This window comes from Grus americana, chromosome 14, assembly GCF_028858705.1.
Source record: "Grus americana isolate bGruAme1 chromosome 14, bGruAme1.mat, whole genome shotgun sequence".
In the NCBI taxonomy this organism is placed as follows: Eukaryota; Metazoa; Chordata; class Aves; order Gruiformes; family Gruidae; genus Grus; species Grus americana.
Window position 1 is genome coordinate 20503323 of NC_072865.1, and position 20699 is coordinate 20524021.

At 56.7% G+C, this 20699-nt stretch overlaps 2 protein-coding genes across 2 annotated transcripts; both read right to left on the bottom strand.

Annotated features, from left to right (window-relative positions):
• Positions 1 to 4097: 4097 nt before the first annotated feature.
• Positions 4098 to 6969, bottom strand: LOC129212606 (protocadherin beta-15-like). Its single transcript, XM_054841423.1, has one exon. It carries the CDS (start codon positions 6739 to 6741, stop codon positions 4300 to 4302), a length of 2442 nt encoding a protein of 813 aa, XP_054697398.1. The 5' UTR covers positions 6742 to 6969; the 3' UTR covers positions 4098 to 4299.
• Positions 6970 to 7400: 431 nt separating this feature from the next.
• Positions 7401 to 16042, bottom strand: LOC129212991 (protocadherin beta-15-like). The gene is made up of 5 exons (XM_054842259.1): positions 13378 to 16042; positions 13112 to 13149; positions 9028 to 9209; positions 7544 to 8131; positions 7401 to 7424 (listed from the first exon to the last, which is right to left on the bottom strand). The coding sequence occupies exons 1-5, from the start codon at positions 15816 to 15818 to the stop codon at positions 7401 to 7403; spliced, it is 3273 nt and encodes a 1090-aa protein (XP_054698234.1). The 5' UTR covers positions 15819 to 16042.
• Positions 16043 to 20699: the final 4657 nt, after the last annotated feature.

Here is a 20699-nt window from a genome sequence, read left to right on the forward strand (position 1 = left end):
GAGCAGTGTGGGAAGAGAGGTGGCCAGTGAAGACTGAGGCAAAGAAGTTGTTGAGTACCTCAGCCAGCATCCTCCTTGTCTGCTGTTACCAGTTCGCTAGTCATGTTCATCAGGGCAGGTACCCTTTCTTTGACCCTTCCTTTTCTGGCTGACATACCTATTGAAGATCTTCTTCATACTCTTTGCGTCCTTTGCCAAGTTCAGCTCCAGCCACGCCTTCGCCTTCTTGACCCCATCCCTACACAACCGGCCAAAGTCCCTACATTCCTCCCAGGAGCCCTGTCCCTGCTTCCACTGCCTGTGCATTTCTTTCTTGCCTTTTAGTTTGACCAGCAGGTCTTTACTCAGCCGTGCCGGTCTCTTGCCTTCCTTTCCTGACTTCTTACACATGGGGATCGAGAGGTCTTGCGCTCTTTGGAAAGCGTCCTTAAAGATGTGCCAGCTCTGTTCTGCTCTCTTGTCCCTCAAGGCAGTTACCCAGGGGCTTCTACTGACTCATGCCTACAACAGCTGCAAGTTTGTTTTCCTGAAATTCAGGCTCTGGACTTTACCCTTCGCCTGACCCCTGTCCCTCAGGACTGCAGACTCCACCACTGCATGATCACTGTAGCCCAGGCTGCCCCCAATCTTGACGTCTCTGATTAGCTCACTCGTGTTGGTGACCAACAGGTCCCATCTGACAGGCCTGTCTATTCCCTGGCCTGAGAAGTTATCCTTCCTAAAGGGCACCTCCAACGAGCCCCTCGGGAAAGTTCAGCAGTGTGTTCAGGCCCTCCGGTACACGCAACAGCCTCCCCTTCTCAGGAGGGAAAAACCGTAATAAAGCATCTAGTTATGAACTGCATCAAGCACATGAACCCTTGAGCTGGAACGACCAGACAACCAGCTGTTTGTCACCAGGAGGTGCACGTTCCTTGTGGTCTCAGTAAGAGAGAGGGAGGCACGCTGACTCTCGAAGATGTCATTCAGAACTCTCTCTCTTATAGCTCTCACTATTGGAAGGGATTAGCACAGAGAATGGTACATCCCTGTAGAGGCTGAGAACCCTGAGCAGAGTAGCTTCACGCAGGACTCCAGCCACGCACAGCATGCCAGGCAGACCCTGGTCATAGAAAAGAAAGAGTGCTCTCGTTTCAGCAGCTCACGCCAATTTAGGACTTTCCGGCAAGAAACCATTTCTAGTCATCATTTCTACGGTCACAGTAGAAGAAGTTTGTATGTGGACTTCCTGCTTGCAGGTGGCTTTCTCACCGGTAGCACGTGGGAGCAGCCTGCAGCGTCTTCAGTTACAATGAGGTCGATGAGTTTATCCTGCAAGGCGTTTATGCAGTGCAGCACAGCACAAGACAGCACAGCACAGCACAGGCCTACACCTTCCCAGATTAGCTGGATAGTGGATCGCTCAGTCCTCGATGTAAAATGGTCTTCTGGTCTGCATCACTACACCAGCCTTTGTTCAGGACTTACCGTTTTATCAAGCCCTTGTGGAAGGGATGGCTGTAGTCCTCTTCCTTTCCCAAGAGCAAAACTTCTCCCTGGTTATAGTTTTCACCAACCAACTGCTGCTCCCCCACATTCTTTCGCAAAGGATCACGTATGCTGTCTTTGTGCCATCCCTCCCCCAAAATCTTTAGAATCAAAGCACTTGGTGCTTGAACAGATCACGGTTGCCATCGGCAGCTGTTGGGAGAGTTGGAAAAGTCACTCCCCCACCACCTCACCGCTTTGGCGAGGCCTTTGCACACCCAGGCCCCTGTTAGCATATGGGCCAGTTTCCCCTGACCGAGACCTAACTGCGCCCTGCCGCCGCCATGAGCTCAGTGCTCAGAAGACACGTAGAGGCCTGCCAGCAATTCCCTGCTCCCCACAACTTTCCTGGAAGCTCTATCAACCATATCTCCAAGCAGAGACAAAGTACCCACCCTTTGAAAAACTCACAGAGCTTTCCCAGAAAGAACATCCCTACAAAGACTACTATCTCCACACAAGCCTTTTGGATCCTCGCTTTATTTCATTTTTGCACACAAGGGTATCCTGGTTTACAACAGAACACTTCAGAACTGCAGCACAACACAGCGTGAGGGCTTCTGAATATTCCGTGCCACACCGCCTTCATTCAAACAATTTGCTATCACATATGCAGTGACAGCCCTTCTTAAGAGGAATAGGCAAGACAATGCTGACAGGCAGTTCACAGAGTAGAAGGAGAAAGGGCAAAAAGGAGGATGCAAATGCTCTTACATGAACCCAGAAAATCATATCGGGACAGCTTTCCACTCTGAAATGGGAAACAACAATGAGTTGGGTCTACTCAACAGGCCCTTTTCCAAGTTCATCTCAATTCCACCTTCAGACAAAGTACCTTGAAGCAACTGGTGGAGTTTCCTGACAACGCCCCCAAACACAATGAATGTCTTTTCACAACGAACATCTTTTCACAACTCTGTACAGTTACAGTCTATAAACAGCACCAGCTGTATCGGCTGAATGTTCACAAGTCCATGCGGCCTGCTGGGATTCATCCCAGAGTACTGAAGGAGCTGGCGGATGTTACAGCGGGACCCCTCTTGATCACCTACCAGAGGTCTTGGGACTCTGGGGAGGTCTCCGCTGGCTGGAAGATAGCCCACATGCTTCCAATTTACAAGAAGGGCATGAGGAAAGACCCAGGAAACTACAGACCTGTGAGTTTAACCTCAGTTCCTGGAAAATCTGTGGAGAAGATCTTACTGGGTGCGATGGAAAGGCATGTAAAGAGCAATGCAATCAGCAGGACCATGGCTTCACCCAGGGAAAGTCCTGTTTAATTAATTTTCTATCCTTCTATGATAAGGTCACCCACCTTGTGGATGAAGGGAAGATGGTGGATGTGGTATTTCAGGATTTTGATGAGCATTATAAGTCCTTTCTAACTAAAATATTCTATTCTGTTCTGTTCTGTTCTGTTCTGTTCTGTTCTATTCTATTCTATTCTATTCTATTCTATTCTATTCTACTTTACTGTATTCCATTCCATTCCATATCTGTTCTGTTCTGTTCCGCTCCATTCCACGCCATTCCACTCCATTCTGCTCTGCTCCATTCCGGTCCATTCAATTCCATCTCAACACCACTAGTGCTCTCATATTTCCATGTGTCCTGGTTTCATCTGAGAGGGTTCATTTTCTTCACAGTAGCTAGCATGGGGCTATGTTTTGGATTTGTGCTGGAAACAGCATTGATAATTTAGAGGTGTTTTTGTTATATGGACCTATGCTTGAGCGGTGCTTACACAGAGCCAAGACCTTTTCTGCTTCTCACACCGCCTTGCCAGTGGCACGGCTGGGGGTGCACAAGGAGTTGGGAGGGGACATAGACAGGGCAGGTGACCCAAACTAGCCAAAGGGGGTATTCCATACCATATGACATCATGCTCAGCATAAAAGGGGGGCTAGCTGGGGAGGGGGGTAGCAGCTCCAGGACGCGTGGCTTGGGGACAGTCCGGTTTCGGGACAGGTCTGAGCGTGTGGTCTGAGTTGTACGGTCCTTGGGTGAGAAACTGCATTGTGTACTACCAGTTTCGTATACTCTGTTAAGTACTGTTTTGTTTTGTTCTGTTTTGTCTTCCCTTCTCCCTTTGCTATCCCAGTAAACTGTCCTTATACCAACCCACCAGGTCTTGCCTTTTCCTTCCCATTCTCCTCCCCATCCCACGGGGGGGGGGGGGGGGAGGGAGTGAGTGGCTGCGTGGTGCTCAGCTGCCGGCTGGGGCTAAACCGTGACACCATGGCAATACAAAAGGGAAAGCCCACCCAACCCCCTCTTATGAGCCAAATGAAAATTTTGTGCAATTTGTGCACCACATTGTGACACAGTACTCACAACTTCCTTGCTTTCCTGACCTGGGAGGAGGGCTACGTGCATTTCAGCGAGCATGTGATCTGTCTGCCCGACCTTGCTATTTCATTACAGCACAGAGCAAGAGGTCCGTGGTCTTGCCTAACAGCAAGGGAGACAAGAACATAGCCGGGGGCCCTGCAACTAACCCCACTCTTGAAGCATTTCAGAAATGGCTGTAACAGAGCTGAAACATCTTAGTTCCGGAGTGAGGGAGCCCTGAGGTTCTTTTGCTTGCTTCTTTGTTTGTTTGTTGATTTAATATGGAGGGGGGGACAACCTTCCTTCTGACTTAGAATTTGAGGGAAACCAGGGATGCCAATTGCAAATGCAGATCAACTCTGCAGGAAGCGTTGCCACAAGCTGTAGCCTGGATCCCTTCCTGTGACGAGGCGTGAAGCCTCTGGCTGTGCTGACTCCACGCTAGGTAAAGGAAAGACTGTTGAACGGTTCGGCAGAGAGCGTCCCTGGGTTGTCTGGTGCCACGTCCTCCATGGTGATAGGGCCCCGGGGCAAATCCTGTTCATCATCGGCGCCCCCGCCCCTGGCACAGTGCTGAGGTGGCAGGCTGGGGAGGATGGGCTTGAGGAACTTGAACTCGCTGTTGCCCGAGCCTGTTGTGAGGCTGACCTCGTAGCAATAGGCGTGGGGCAGGGTCCCCGCATTGGCCGCCTCGGCCAGGCTGCTCTGCAAGTTGCCGGTGCCGTAAAGCACATGCCCACCCTTCAGCTCCTTTCTCTTGCACACCTTATGAGCGACGAAGGCGACCGTGGACGCGAGGAAGAGGACCGAGACAAAGACCAATGAAATGATTAAATAGGTGGTCAGGGAGCTGCCCTCGTCCTCCGTGGCCAGGCTGCTGTGCGGTAGGCGCACCTCCGAGAAGTCACTGAGCAGGAGCGCGCTCAGTGCCGCAGTGGCTGACAGCGGTGGCCGCCCGTTGTCTCGCACCAGGATGACGAGCTTCTGCTTCACGGCGTCCCTCTCCGTCACTGGCCTCCTCAGCCGCACCTCCCCGCTTTGGGCACCCACCGCAAACAGCCCGGGGTCGCTGGCCTTCAGCAAGTGGTACGAGAGCCACGAGTTCTGCCCCGAGTCGGCATCAACAGCCACCACTTTGGTGACGAGGTACCCCGCCTCAGCCGAAATGGGCACCAGCTCGCTGGACGGTGGGCTGCTGTCCTGGGCGGGGTGCAGCACCAGAGGCGCATTGTCATTCTCGTCCACCACGACAAGGCGGACGGTCACGTTGGCGCTAAGGCGAGGCGACCCCGCGTCAGAGGCGCTCACTGAGACCTCAATCTGCCTCACATGCTCGTAGTCCAGGGGCCGCAGCACAAACACGTGCCCGTTCTCAGAGTTCACAGAGATACAGGAGCAGGGAGGCCGCTCTGCTGGGTGCGCTGGGGCCAGGGAATAGGTCACCTTGGCATTGGGCCCCACGTCGGCATCCGAGGCGCTGACGGCTCCAACAAGCGCTGTGGGCACATTGTTCTCACGCACGTACATAGTGTATGAAGTTTGGTTGAAGACAGGCGCGTTGTCGTTCACATCGGAGATGTCCACCGTGAAGGTCTGGGTGGTCGTGAGAGGAGGTGACCCCGCGTCTGCTGCTGTGACAGTGAGGATGTACCGCGCCGTCTCCTCCCGGTCCAGCGCGCTCACGGTCACCAGCTCATAGTAATTCTTGTAGGCTGGTCGCAGGGAGAACGACAGCTGGTCTTCCAGGGCACAGGTGATCTTCCCGTTGGCACCAGCATCCTGGTCCCTGACCGTGAAGAGGGCGACCACCGTCCCAGGTGATGCGCTCTCGGGGAGGGGGCTGCTGAAGGAACTGACCACCAGCTCCGGCGCGTTGTCATTCACATCCACCACCTCCACCAACACCTTGCAGATTGCCGAGAGGCCCCCGCCGTCCGTGGCCCGCACGCTGAGCTCGTGATTCTCTGCCACCTCAAAGTCCAGAGGCTTTGTGAGTCTAATTTCACCGCCCACAGGGTCAATGATAAATGCCGAGGGGCTCTGGCCCACCGCTTGGCTGAATTGATAGGAGATGGCCCCGTTAGGTCCCGCATCCAGATCGGATGCCACCACCTTGACAACCACAGAGCCCTCCGGAGCATTTTCCAGTACCTGGCCAACGTACAATTTCTGTGTGAAGACCGGAGAGTTGTCATTTACATCTAGAACAACAATGTGGACTTGGGTGGTCCCGCTCCTGGGTGGAGTGCCTCCATCCATGGCAATGAGACTGAAGCTCAAATCTGCCCGCTCCTCTCTGTCTAGCGGCTTTTCCAAGACCAGTTCCACAGATTTGTCATCCTCACTCTGACTCCCAAAGGAGACACTAAAGTACTCGTTCTCGGGAGCGATGCTGTAAGCCTGGATGCTGTTGCTGCCAATATCCAGGTCCTGAGCCCCCTCCAGCGGGAAACGCGAGCCCGGGTCACTCCTTTCCGGGATCTTAAAAGTGACCTGTTGCTCGGGGAAAACGGGCGAATGGTCATTGATGTCCTCCACGGTCACCTCGACCCGAAAGAACTGCAGGGGGTTTGCCAGCAGGAGCTCGAAGGGGAGCGTGCACGTCCCGGACTGCCCGCACAGCTGCTCCCGGTCCAGCCTCTCGGCCACGACGAGGCGGCCGGTGCCGCGGTCTAAGCGAAAGTGCTGCCGGCCGTCCTCCGAGGCCAGGCGGGCGCGGCGAGCCGAGAGCTGCGCCGGGGCCAGCCCCGCGTCCTCCGCCACGTTCGCTACCACGGAGCCGCTCTCCCCCTCCTCGGCTACGGAGTAGCGGATGGGCTCGGAGCGAGCGTGCGGCAGGGAGAGGAAAGCAGAGAGACAAAGCACTTGCCTTGCGATCGCCATGTCGGGGCGGCGGACAGCCTCCGTCTCGCGGATCTCCCGCGCAGTCCTCCGCAGAAAGCGGTGCCCGGCAGCAGCGCGGCTGGGCGGCGGGCGTCCGTTCTCCCTCCCTCCCTCCTTCTCGCCGACTCCGGCTGGCGACCCGGAGCGCGGCCGCCGCGGCCCGGCAGCGGATGGCACGGAGCACCGCTCGCCGCCGCTACCCGGCTCCGCTCCGCTCGGCTGGGCTCCGCTCCGCTCGGCTGGGCTCGGCTGGGCGGTGCTGGGCAGGGCCGGGCCGGGCTCGGCCGCCTCCCCGCCCGCAGCCGCTCGGCGCCGCCTTGGCCGGGAGCACCACCCTGCGGCCCGCGGCGGGACTGCGCCCGCCGCCGCCCGCTGCCCGCGCTGCCGGCTCGCACCGGCACACGGACCCGTGCGCACACACAGCTGCCCCGCGTCTTCCCCCGCTGCCCAGAGCCCGCGGGCGGGCGGGCGCGCTTGTCTCCCGGGAGGCCGATCCGTGCCCTTCGCGAAACACGGCGGCAAGACAAGCACGAGGCGGTTCCCACGGCGCCGTGCGGCGGAGGCGCGGCCCCGATCCACTCAGCCGCCTTGCCCGGCCGGACCAGCCGCCCAGGAGCCTCTCCGCAGGGGCAGCACGCAGGAACCAGCACGGCACGGCACTACACCGACTCGGGAATCCCAGCCTGAGGACGGGGAACGGAGGCGGGTCTCGGCAAGGCTCGGGCGTGCACGCGCCTGCCGGCCGGCCCGTCCGGCGGCGGAACGGGAGCCACCAAGCTCCCCGCGTTGGCTTCCCTCTCGCCAGCCGGCCGCGAGCTGCACAGCGGTTCTCGCTCCTTGCCTCCCCGCAGGAGCGGTGGTTGAGCTGCCGGAATACGTCGGAGAAGCCGTCCACCGGGGCGATGCCGAGGGTGGCGGTGGCGGAGCGCGGCGGCTGCCCGCGCTCTCGCACCAGCACGACGAGGCTCTGCCGGGGCGCGTCCCTCTCGGACAGGGCCCGCGCCGTGCGCACCTCGCCGCTGTGCAGCCCCACGCGGAACAGCCCCGGCTCCGGCGCCTTGGCCAGCTCGTACGACAGCCACGCGTTCTGCCCCGCGTCCGCGTCCACCGCCACCACCTTGGCCACCAGCGCCCCGGGCTCGGCCGAGCGCGGCGCCAGCTCCGCGCCCGCCCAGCCCGCGCCCGGCGCCGGCGGCGGGTACAGCACCTGCGGCGCGTTGTCGTTCTCGTCCACGATCACGAGCCGCACCGACACGTTGCTGCTCAGCGCCGGCGCCCCGCCGTCCTCCGCCCGCACCCACAGCCCCACCTCGCGCACCTCCTCGTAGGCGAAGGAGCGCAGCGCGTACAGCGCGCCCGTCTCGCCTGCACCCTCAGCAGGACTCGCTCTCTGCCGGCCCCGGCATAGTCTCTCTCACAAGTTCTGCCCGCCGCATTGCTGCATAGAATCACAGAATGACAGAATGATTGATAGAACAGTAGAATAGAATGACAGAATAACAGAATGGCAGAACAATAGAATCGCAGAATGATAGGATGATAGAATCATAGAATGGTTTCAGTTTGATGGGACCTTGAATGCTCATCTACTCCACCCCCTCGCTTTACAATGAGCAGGGACGTTTTCAACTAGACGGTTAGTCAGAGCACGGTCCAACTTAAGCTTGGATTTTACCAGGGATGGGGCATCCACAACCTCTCTGGGCTACCTTTTCCGGTGTTTCACTACCCTCATCGTAACAAATGTCTCCCTGATATCTAGTCTGAATCTCCCCTCTTTTAGTTTAAAACCATCACCCCTTGTCCTATCACTACAGGCCCATCTAAAACTTCTGTCCCCATCTTTCTTATAAGCCCCCTTTAAGTATTGAATGGCTGCAAGAATGTCTCCCTGGAGTCCTCTCTTCTGCAGGCTAAACAACACCAGCTCTCTCAGCTTTTCCTCATAGCAGAAGTGTTCCATCCCCATTATCATTTTGTAGCGCTCCTCTGGACTCACTCCAACAGGCCCATGTCTTTCTTGCACTGGGGACACCCGAGCTGGACGCAGTACTCCAGGTGGGGTGTCACCAGAGCGCAGTAGAGGGGAAGAGTCCCCTCCCTCGACCTGCTGGTGATGCAGCCCATGATACAGTTGGCATTCGGGGCTGCGAGCGCACATTGCTGGCTCATGTCCCATTTGTCACCCACCAGTACCCCCAAGTCCTTCTCCACAGGGCTGCTCTCATTCCCTTCATCCCCCAGCCTGTATTGATCCCGGGGGTTGCCACAGTGCAGGTGCTGGACCTTGCACTTGGCCTTCTTGAACCTCATGAATTTTGCATGGGCCCACTTCTCAAGCTTGTCCAGGTCCTTCTCAATGGCATCCCCTCTCTCAGGCGTACCACTCAGCCTGACACCATCTGCAAATGTGCTGAGGGAGCACTCGATCCCACTGTCTGTGTCGCTGACAAAGCTACTAAACAGTACTGGTCCCCGGACGGAGCACCGAGGGACACCACTCATCACTGATCTCCATCCGGGCATAGAGCCATTGACCACCACTCTCTGGAGGCAACCATCCAGGCAAGTCCTTATCCGCCAAATAGTCCATCCATCAAACCCATCTCTCTCCAATGCAGAGAGAAGGCTGTTGTGGAGGACCGTGTCAAAGGCCTTACAGGAGTCCGGGCAGGTGACATCCATGGCTCTTGCCTTGTGCACTGAGGTAGTCGCTCCATCACAGAAGGCCACAGGGTTGCTCAGGGAAGACTTGCCCTTGGTGAAGCCATGCTGGCTGTCTCAAATCTCCTCCCTGTCCTCCATGGCTTCTAGGAGCATCTGTTCCTTGATCATCCCAGGCTGATGGGTCAGTAGTTCCCAGGGCCCTCCTTTCTACCCTTTTTAGAAATGGGTGCAATGTTTCCATTTTTCCAGTCACCAGGGACTTCACCTGACTGCCATGACTTTTCAAATGTCATGGCTGGTGGCTTGACAGCTACATCAGCCAATTCCCTCAGGATTCTCAGATGCATCTCGTCAGGTCCCATAGACCTATGTATGTTCAAATTGCTCAGCTGGTCTCAAACCCGATCTTCTCTTGCAGTGGCGGGGACTTTGCTCCCTAGTCCCTGTCTTCAGGTTCATCCACTCGAGCAGTGTGGGAAGAGAGGTGGCCAGTGAAGACTGAGGCAAAGAAGTTGTTGAGTACCTCAGCCAGCCTCCTCCTTGTCTGCTGTTACCTGTTTGCTAGTCATGTTCATCAGGGCAGGTACCCTTTCTTTGACCCTTCCTTTTCTGGCTGACATACCTATTGAAGATCTTCTTCATACTCTTTGCGTCCTTTGCCAAGTTCAGCTCCAGCCACGCCTTCGCCTTCTTGACCCCATCCCTACACAACCGGCCAAAGTCCCTATATTCCTCCCAGGAGCCCTGCCCCTGCTTCCACTGCCTGTGCATTTCTTTCTTGCCTTTTATTTTGACCAGCAGGTCTTTACTCAGCCGTGCCGGTCTCTTGCCTTCCTTTCCTGACTTCTTACACATGGGGATCGAGAGGTCCTGCGCTCTTTGGAAAGCATCCTTAAAGATGTGCCAGCTCTGTTCTGCTCTCTTGTCCCTCAAGGCAGTTACCCAGGGGCTTCTACTGACTCATGCCTACAACAGCTGCAAGTTTGTTTTCCTGAAATTCAGGCTCCGGACTTTACCCTTTGCCTGACCCCTGTCCCTCAGGTCTGCAGACTCCACCACTGCATGATCACTGTAGCCCAGGCTGCCCCCAATCTTGACGTCTCTGATTAGCTCACTCGTGTTGGTGACCAACAGGTCCCATCTGACAGGCCTGTCTATTCCCTGGCCTGAGAAGTTATCCTTCCTAAAGGGCACCTCCAACGAGCCCCTCGGGAAAGTTCAGCAGTGTGTTCAGGCCCTCCGGTACACGCAACAGCCTCCCCTTCTCAGGAGGGAAAAACCGTAATAAAGCATCTAGTTATGAACTGCATCAAGCACACAAACCCTTGAGCTGGAACGACCAGACAACCAGCTGTTTGTCACCAGGAGGTGCACGTTCCTTGTGGTCTCAGTAAGAGAGAGGGAGGCACGCTGACTCTCGAAGATGTCATTCAGAACTCTCTCTCTTATAGCTCTCACTATTGGAAGAGATTAGCACAGAGAATGGTACGTCCCTGTAGAGGCCGAGAACCCTGAGCAGAGTAGCTTCACGCAGGACTCCAGCCACGCACAGCATGCCATGCAGACCCTGGTCATAGAAAAGAAAGAGTGCCCTCGTTTCAGCAACTCACGCCAATTTAGGACTTTCCAGCAAGAAACCATTTCTAGTCATCATTTCTACTGTCGAAGAAGTTTGCATCTGGACTTTCTGCTCACAGGTGGCTTTCTCGCTGGTACCACGTGGGAGCAGCCTGCAGGCTCCTCATTTAAATGAGCTGAGTTTATCCTTCCAGGAAAGGATCTGTGGAACACAACATAGCACAGGACAGCACAGGACAGGCCTGTGCCTGAAAGGAGGTTGTAAGGAGGTGGGTGTTGGTCTCTTTTCCCAAGTACGAAGCGACAGGATGAAATGAAATGGGCTCAGGTTTCACCAGAGGAGGTTCAGATGAGATATTAGGAAACATTTCTTCACCCAAAGGATTGTCAAGCCTTGGAACAGGCTGCCCTGTGCTTCAGTCACCATCTCTGGAGGTGGTGCTTAGGGACATAGTTTAGTGGTAGATGTGGTCAAGTTAACGGTTGGACTTGATGATCTCAGGGATCTTTTCCAAACTAAGTGATTCTATCATTCTACTCAGGTTAACTGGACCGTAGATCATTCTCTCCTGGATGTACAACGGTGTTCTGTCAGCATCACTACACCAGTCCTCTGCTCAGGACTTACTGTTTATCAAGACCTTGTGGAAGGGATGGCATTTCCCTAGAGCAAAGCCTCTCCTTGGAAGCAGTTTTTGTTCACCAAATGCCCACCTCCTGGCGCTCCCCCAAGTACTTCTCAAAGGAACACGTACGCTGTCCTTGTGTCATCCATCTTCTGACACTGCTACAACTTTAGCGTCACTCCCCCCACCTCACTGCTTTGACGAGGCCTTTGCCCGCCCAGGCCCCTGTTAGCATACGGGCCAGTTACCCCTGACCTGGATCTAACTGCGCCCTGTTGTCACAAGAAGCTCAGTGGTCAGAAGACTTATAGAGGCCTGCCAGCAATTCCCTGCTCCCCACAACTTTCCTCAAAGCTCTTTCGACCATATCTCCAATCAGAAACAAAGTACCCGCTCAACTTGACCTCAAATAAAGGACAAAATGAGAAAAAACCTCCCAGGCTTTTCAAAAACTCTCACAGAGCTTTCCCAGAAAGAACATCCCTTCAAAGACTCCACACAAGGCATTTGGGTGTTCTCTTTATTGCATTGTTACACACAAGGGTACACTGCTTTACAACAGTACAGTTCAGAACTGCAGCACAACACAGCGTGAGGGCTTCCGAATATTCCGTGCCACACCGCCTTCATTCAAACAATTTGCTATGACACGTGTGGTGACAGTCCTTCTTAAGGGGAATAGGCAAGACAATGCTGACAGGCAGTTCACAGAGTAGAAGGAGAAAGGGCAAAAAGGAGGATGCAAATGCTCTTGCACAAACCCAGACAATCATATCGGGACAGCTTTCCACTCCCATCAAGAAGCCTCTGAATGGGGGAACAACAATGATGAGACCCACCCCGATGCCCTTTTCCAAGTTCACCTCAGTTCCACCTTCCAACAAAATCGCTTGCAGCAACTTGAGAACCCAAACATAATGAACACATTTTCACAACTCTGTACAGTTATAGGCTATGGCAACACCATTCCTGTTGCTATATTTCCTAGGCACTCCCAAGGAGACAACCTGGCAAACCTTCTGTTATCACCAGATAGAAATCTAGTGTGTTGTTTTCCTCTCCCTTAGAGGTAATGACACTGATCTACTCAAAGGGTCACAATACCCTTCTAGACTGCTGAGCTGGAATTGTGCACATCACAATAGTTAGATGTGAGCAGCTCCATGCTTCACTGGGCAGCCCTAGTGCAGCATATGCAGACACACAACGCCTGTCCGGACATATATAGTGACCAGAGGGCAAAACACACAGAGCCCATGCACCTCAGACGGAGACATGCAGGACTCACAAAAGGGAGAACCTCGCGCTTGCATCACATTGTGACACAGTACTCACAACTTCCTTGCTTTCCTGACCTGGGAGGAGGGCTACGTGCATTTCAGCGAGCATGTGATCTGTCTGCCCGACCTTGCCATTTCATTACAGCACAGAGCAAGAGGTCCATGGTCTTGCCTAACAGCAAGGGAGACAAGAACATAGCCGGGGGCCCTGCAACTAACCCCACTCTTGAAGCATTTCAGAAATGGCTGTAACAGAGCTGAAACATTTCCGGAGTGAGGGAGCCCTGAGGTTCTTTTGCTTCGTTCTTTGTTTGTTGATTTATTATGGAGGGGGGGACAACCTTTCTTCTGACTTAGAATTTGAGGGAAACCAGGGATGCCAATTGCAAATGCAGATTAACTCTGCAGGAAGCGTTGCCACAAGCTGTAGCCTGGATCCCTTCCTGTGACGAGGCGTGAAGCCTCTGGCTGTGCTGACTCCACGCTAGGTAAAGGAAAGACTGTTGAATGGTTCGGCAGAGAGCGTCCCTGGGTTGTCTGGTGCCATGTCCTCCATGGTGATAGGGCCCCGGGGCAAATCCTGTTCATCGTCAGCACCCCTGCCCCTGGCACAGTGCTGAGGTGGCAGGCTGGGGAGGATGGGCTTGAGGAACTTGAACTCGCTGTTGCCCGAGCCTGTTGTGAGGCTGACCTCGTAGCAATAGGCGTGGGGCAGGGTCCCCGCATTGGCCGCCTCGGCCAGGCTGCTCTGCAAGTTGCCGGTGCCGTAAAGCACATGCCCACCCTTCAGCTCCTTTCTCTTGCACACCTTATGAGCGACGAAGGCGACCGTGGACGCGAGGAAGAGGACCGAGACAAAGACCAATGAAATGATTAAATAGGTGGTCAGGGAGCTGCCCTCGTCCTCCGTGGCCAGGCTGCTCTGTGGTAGGCGCACCTCCGAGAAGTCACTGAGCAGGAGCGCGCTCAGTGCCGCAGTGGCTGACAGCGGTGGCCGCCCGTTGTCTCGCACCAGGATGACGAGCTTCTGCTTCACGGCGTCTCTCTCCGTCACTGGCCTCCTCAGCCGCACCTCCCCGCTTTGGGCACCCACCGCAAACAGCCCGGGGTCGCTGGCCTTCAGCAAGTGGTACGAGAGCCACGAGTTCTGCCCCGAGTCGGCATCAACAGCCACCACTTTGGTGACAAGGTACCCCGCCTCAGCCGAAATGGGCACCAGCTCGCTGGACGGTGGGCTGCTGTCCTGGGCGGGGTGCAGCACCAGAGGCGCATTGTCATTCTCGTCCACCACGACAAGGCGGACGGTCACGTTGGCGCTAAGGCGAGGCGACCCCGCGTCAGAGGCGCTCACTGAGACCTCGATCTGCCTCACATGCTCGTAGTCCAGGGGCCGCAGCACAAACACGTGCCCGTTCTCAGAGTTCACAGAGATACAGGAGCAGGGAGGCCGCTCTGCTGGGTGCGCTGGGGCCAGGGAATAGGTCACCTTGGCATTGGGCCCCACGTCGGCATCCGAGGCGCTGACGGCTCCAACGAGCGCCGTGGGCACATTGTTCTCACGCACGTACATGGTGTACGAAGTCTGGTTGAAGACAGGCGCGTTGTCGTTCACATCGGAGATGTCCACCGTGAAGGTCTGGGTGGTCGTGAGAGGAGGTGACCCCGCGTCTGCTGCTGTGACAGTGAGGATGTACCGCGCCGTCTCCTCCCGGTCCAGCGCGCTCACGGTCACCAGCTCATAGTAATTCTTGTAGGCTGGTCGCAGGGAGAACGACAGCTGGTCTTCCAGGGCACAGGTGATCTTCCCGTTGGCACCAGCATCCCGGTCCCTGACCGTGAAGAGGGCGACCACCGTCCCGGGTGATGCGCTCTCGGGGAGGGGGCTGCTGAAGGAACTGACCACCAGCTCCGGCGCGTTGTCATTCACATCCACCACCTCCACCAACACCTTGCAGATTGCCGAGAGGCCCCCGCCGTCCGTGGCCCGCACGCTGAGCTCGTGATTCTCTGCCACCTCAAAGTCCAGAGGCTTTGTGAGTCTAATTTCACCGCTCACAGGGTCAATGACAAATGCTGAGGGGCTCTGGCCCACCGCTTGGCTGAATTGATAGGAGATGGCCCCGTTAGGTCCCGCATCCAGATCGGATGCCACCACCTTGACAACCACAGAGCCCTCCGGAGCATTTTCCAATACCTGGCCAATGTACACATCTTCTGTGAAGATGGGAACATTGTCATTTACATCTAGAACAACAATGTGGACTTGGGTGGTCCCGCTCCTGGGTGGCATACCCCCGTCCATGGCAATGAGACTGAAGCTCAAATCTGCCTGCTCCTCTCTGTCTAGTGGCTTCTCCAAGACCAGTTCCACGTACTTCTTGCCCTTACTCCGACTCCCAAAGGAGACACTAAAGTACTCGTTCTCGGGAGCGATGCTGTAAGCCTGGATGCTGTTGCTGCCAATATCCAGGTCCCGAGCCCCCTCCAGCGGGAAACGCAAGCCTGGGTTACTAGTTTCCAGGATCTTAAAAGTGACCTGTTGCTCGGGGAAAACGGGCGAATGGTCATTGATGTCCTCCACGGTCACCTCGACCCGAAAGAACTGCAGGGGGTTTGCCAGCAGGAGCTCGAAGGGGAGCGTGCACGTCCCGGACTGCCCGCACAGCTGCTCCCGGTCCAGCCTCTCGGCCACGACGAGGCGGCCGGTGCCGCGGTCTAAGCGAAAGTGCTGCCGGCCGTCCTCCGAGGCCAGGCGGGCGCGGCGAGCCGAGAGCTGCGCCGGGGCCAGCCCCGCGTCCTCCGCCACGTTCGCTACCACGGAGCCGCTCTCCCCCTCCTCGGCTACGGAGTAGCGGATGGGCTCGGAGCGAGCGTGCGGCAGGGAGAGGAAAGCAGAGAGACAAAGCACTTGCCTTGCGATCGCCATGTCGGGGCGGCGGACAGCCTCCGTCTCGCGGATCTCCCGCGCAGTCCTCCGCAGAAAGCGGTGCCCGGCAGCAGCGCGGCTGGGCGGCGGGCGTCCGTTCTCCCTCCCTCCCTCCTTCTCGCCGACTCCGGCTGGCGACCCGGAGCGCGGCCGCCGCGGCCCGGCAGCGGATGGCACGGAGCACCGCTCGCCGCCGCTACCCGGCTCCGCTCCGCTCGGCTGGGCTCCGCTCCGCTCCGCTCGGCTGGGCTCCGCTCCGCTCGGCTGGGCTCGGCTGGGCGGTGCTGGGCAGGGCCGGGCCGGGCTCGGCCGCCTCCCCGCCCGCAGCCGCTCGGCGCCGCCTTGGCCGGGAGCACCACCCTGCGGCCCGCGGCGGGACTGCGCCCGCCGCCGCCCGCTGCCCGCGCTGCCGGCTCGCACCGGCACACGGACCCGTGCGCACACACAGCTGCCCCGCGTCTTCCCCCGCTGCCCAGAGCCCGCGGGCGGGCGGGCGCGCTTGTCTCCCGGGAGGCCGATCCGTGCCCTTCGCGAAACACGGCGGCAAGACAAGCACGAGGCGGTTCCCACGGCGCCGTGCGGCGGAGGCGCGGCCCCGATCCACTCAGCCGCCTTGCCCGGCCGGACCAGCCGCCCAGGAGCCTCTCCGCAGGGGCAGCACGCAGGAACCAGCACGGCACGGCACTACACCGACTCGGGAATCCCAGCCTGAGGACGGGGAACGGAGGCGGGTCTCGGCAAGGCTCGGGCGTGCACGCGCCTGCCGGCCGGCCCGTCCGGCGGCGGAACGGGAGCCACCAAGCTCCCCGCGTTGGCTTCCCTCTCGCCAGCCGGCCGCGAGCTGCACAGCGGTTCTCGCTCCTTGCCTCCCCGCAGGAGCGTGGTTGAGCTGCCGGAATACGTCGGAGAAGCCGTCCACCGGGGCGATGCCGAGGGTGGCGGTGGCGGAGCGCGGCGGCTGCCCGCGCTCTCGCACCAGCACGACGAGGCTCTGCCGGGGCGCGTCCCTCTCGGACAGGGCCCGCGCCGTGCGCACCTGGCCGCTGTGCAGCCCCACGCGGAACAGCCCCGGCTCCGGCGCCTTGGCCAGCTCGTACGACAGCCACGCGTTCTGCCCCGCGTCCGCGTCCACCGCCACCACCTTGGCCACCAGCGCCCCGGGCTCGGCCGAGCGCGGCGCCAGCTCCACGCCCGCCCAGCCCGCGCCCGGCGCCGGCGCCGGCGGCGGGTACAGCACCTGCGGCGCGTTGTCGTTCTCGTCCACGATCACGAGCCGCACCGACACGTTGCTGCTCAGCGCCGGCGCCCCGCCGTCCTCCGCCCGCACCCACAGCCCCACCTCGCGCACCTCCTCGTAGGCGAAGGAGCGCAGCGCGTACAGCGCGCCCGTCTCGCCTGCACCCTCAGCAGGACTCGCTCTCTGCCGGCCCCGGCATAGTCTCTCTCACAAGTTCTGCCCGCCGCATTGCTGCACAGAATCACAGAATGACAGAATGATTGATAGAACAGTAGAATAGAATGACAGAATAACAGAATGGCAGAACAATAGAATCACAGAATGATAGGATGATAGAATCATAGAATCATAGAATGGTTGCAGTTTGATGGAATGTCTCCCTGGAGCCTTCTCTTCTGCAGGCTGAACAACACCAACTCTCTCAGCTTTTCCTCATAGCAGAAGTGTTCCGTCCCCATTATCATTTTGTAGCGCTCCTCTGGACTCACTCCAACAGGCCCATGTCTTTCTTGCACTGGGGACACCCGAGCTGGACGCAGTACTCCAGGTGGGGTGTCACCAGAGCGCAGTAGAGGGGAAGAGTCCCCTCCCTCGACCTGCTGGTGATGCAGCCCATGATACAGTTGGCATTCGGGGCTGCGAGCGCACATTGCTGGCTCATGTCCCATTTGTCACCCACCAGTACCCCCAAGTCCTTCTCCACAGGGCTGCTCTCATTCCCTTCATCCCCCAGCCTGTATTGATCCCGGGGGTTGCCACAGTGCAGGTGCTGGACCTTGCACTTGGCCTTCTTGAACCTCATGAATTTTGCATGGGCCCACCTCTCAAGCTTGTCCAGGTCCTTCTCAATGGCATCCCCTCTCTCAGGCGTACCACTCAGCCTGACACCATCTGCAAATGTGCTGAGGGAGCACTCGATCCCACTGTCTGTGTCGCTGACAAAGCTACTAAACAGTACTGGTCCCCGGACGGAGCACCGAGGGACACCACTCATCACTGATCTCCATCCGGGCATAGAGCCATTGACCACCACTCTCTGGAGGCAACCATCCAGGCAAGTCCTTATCCGCCAAATAGTCCATCCATCAAACCCATCTCTCTCCAATGCAGAGAGAAGGCTGTTGTGGAGGACCGTGTCAAAGGCCTTACAGGAGTCCGGGCAGGTGACATCCATGGCTCTTGCCTTGTGCACTGAGGTAGTCGCTCCATCACAGAAGGCCACTGGGCTGGTCAGGGAAGACTTGCCCTTGGTGAAGCCATGCTGGCTGTCTCAAATCTCCTCCCTGTCCTCCATGGCTTCTAGGAGCATCTGTTCCTTGATCATCCCAGGCTGATGGGTCAGTAGTTCCCAGGGCCCTCCTTTCTACCTTTTTTAGAAATGGGTGCAATGTTTCCATTTTTCCAGTCACCAGGGACTTCACCTGACTGCCATGACTTTTCAAATGTCATGGCTGGTGGCTTGACAGCTACATCAGCCAATTCCCTCAGGACTCTCAGATGCATCTCGTCAGGTCCCATAGACTTATGTATGTTCAAATTGCTCAGCTGGTCTCAAACCCGATCTTCTCTTGCAGTGGCAGGCACTTTGCTCCCTAGTCCCTGTCTTCAGGTTCATCCACTCGAGCAGTGTGGGAAGAGAGGTGGCCAGTGAAGACTGAGGCAAAGAAGTTGTTGAGTACCTCAGCCAGCATCCTCCTTGTCTGCTGTTACCAGTTCGCTAGTCATGTTCATCAGGGCAGGTACCCTTTCTTTGACCCTTCCTTTTCTGGCTGACATACCTATTGAAGATCTTCTTCATACTCTTTGCGTCCTTTGCCAAGTTCAGCTCCAGCCACGCCTTCGCCTTCTTGACCCCATCCCTACACAACCGGCCAAAGTCCCTACATTCCTCCCAGGAGCCCTGTCCCTGCTTCCACTGCCTGTGCATTTCTTTCTTGCCTTTTAGTTTGACCAGCAGGTCTTTACTCAGCCGTGCCGGTCTCTTGCCTTCCTTTCCTGACTTCTTACACATGGGGATCGAGAGGTCTTGCGCTCTTTGGAAAGCGTCCTTAAAGATGTGCCAGCTCTGTTCTGCTCTCTTGTCCCTCAAGGCAGTTACCCAGGGGCTTCTACTGACTCATGCCTACAACAGCTGCAAGTTTGTTTTCCTGAAATTCAGGCTCTGGACTTTACCCTTCGCCTGACCCCTGTCCCTCAGGACTGCAGACTCCACCACTGCATGATCACTGTAGCCCAGGCTGCCTCCAATCATGACGTCTCTGATTAGCTCACTCGTGTTGGTGACCAACAGGTCCCATCTGACAGGCCTGTCTATTCCCTGGCCTGAGAAGTTATCCTTCCTAAAGGGCACCTCCAACGAGCCCCTCGGGAAAGTTCAGCAGTGTGTTCAGGCCCTCCGGTACACGCAACAGCCTCCCCTTCTCAGGAGGGAAAAACCGTAATAAAGCATCTAGTTATGAACTGCATCAAGCACATGAACCCTTGAGCTGGAACGACCAGACAACCAGCTGTTTGTCACCAGGAGGTGCACGTTCCTTGTGGTCTCAGTAAGAGAGAGGGAGGCACGCTGACTCTCGAAGATGTCATTCAGAACTCTCTCTCTTATAGCTCTCACTATTGGAAGGGATTAGCACAGAGAATGGTACATCCCTGTAGAGGCCGAGAACCCTGAGCAGAGTAGCTTCACGCAGGACTCCAGCCACGCACAGCATGCCAGGCAGACCCTGGTCATAGAAAAGAAAGAGTGCCCTCGTTTCAGCAGCTCACGCCGTTACAAACTTTCCTGAAAGAAAGCATTTCTAGTCATCATTTCTACTGTCGAAGAAGTTTGCATCTGGACTTCCTGCTCGCAGGTGGCTTTCTCGCTGGTACCACGTGGGAGCAGCCTGCAGGCTCCTCATTTAAATGAGCTGAGTTTATCCTTCCAGGAAAGGATCTGTGGAACACAACATAGCACAGGACAGCACAGGACAGGCCTGTGCCTGAAAGGAGGTTGTAAGGAGGTGGGTGTTGGTCTCTTTTCCCAAGTACGAAGTGACAGGATGAAATGAAATGGGCTCAGGTTTCACCAGAGGAGGTTCAGATGAGATATTAGGAAACATTTCTTCACCCAAAGGATTGTCAAGCCTTGGAACAGGCTGCCCTGTGCTTCAGTCACCATCTCTGGAGGTGGCGCTTAGGGACATAGTTTAGTGGTAGACGTGGTCAAGTTAATGTTTGGACTTGATGATCTCAGGGATCTTTTCCAAACTAAGTGATTCTATCATTCTACTCAGGTTAACTGGACCGTAGATCATTCTCTCCTGGATGTACAACGGTGTTCTGTCAGCATCACTACACCAGTCCTTTGCTCAGGACTTACTATTTATCAAGACCTTGTGGAAGGGATGGCATTTCCCTAGAGCAAAGCCTCTCCTTGGAAGCAGTTTTTGTTCACCAAATGCCCACCTCCTGGCGCTCCCCCAAGTACTTCTCAAAGGAACACGTACGCTGTCCTTGTGTCATCCATCTTCTGACACTGCTATAACTTTAGCGTCACTCCCCCCACCTCACTGCTTTGACGAGGCCTTTGCCCGCCCAGGCCCCTGTTAGCATACGGGCCAGTTACCCCTGACCTGGATCTAACTGCGCCCTGTTGTCACAAG

What these genes read in the sequence shown, in the direction of transcription:
- LOC129212606 (XM_054841423.1), bottom strand. Translation starts at nt 6,741, where the DNA reads ATGGCGATCGCAAGGCAAGTGCTTTGTCTCTCTGCTTTCCTCTCCCTG.
- LOC129212991 (XM_054842259.1), bottom strand. Translation starts at nt 15,818, where the DNA reads ATGGCGATCGCAAGGCAAGTGCTTTGTCTCTCTGCTTTCCTCTCCCTG. An exon ending in AACAGTCTTTCCTTTACCTA is followed by an intron (nt 13,150 to 13,377) that starts GCGTGGAGTCAG and finishes GAAATGTTTCAG; the next exon opens with CTCTGTTACAGCCATTTCTG. An exon ending in TGAAATGCTTCAAGAGTGGG is followed by an intron (nt 9,210 to 13,111) that starts GTTAGTTGCAGG and finishes TCCGGGGACCAG; the next exon opens with TACTGTTTAGTAGCTTTGTC.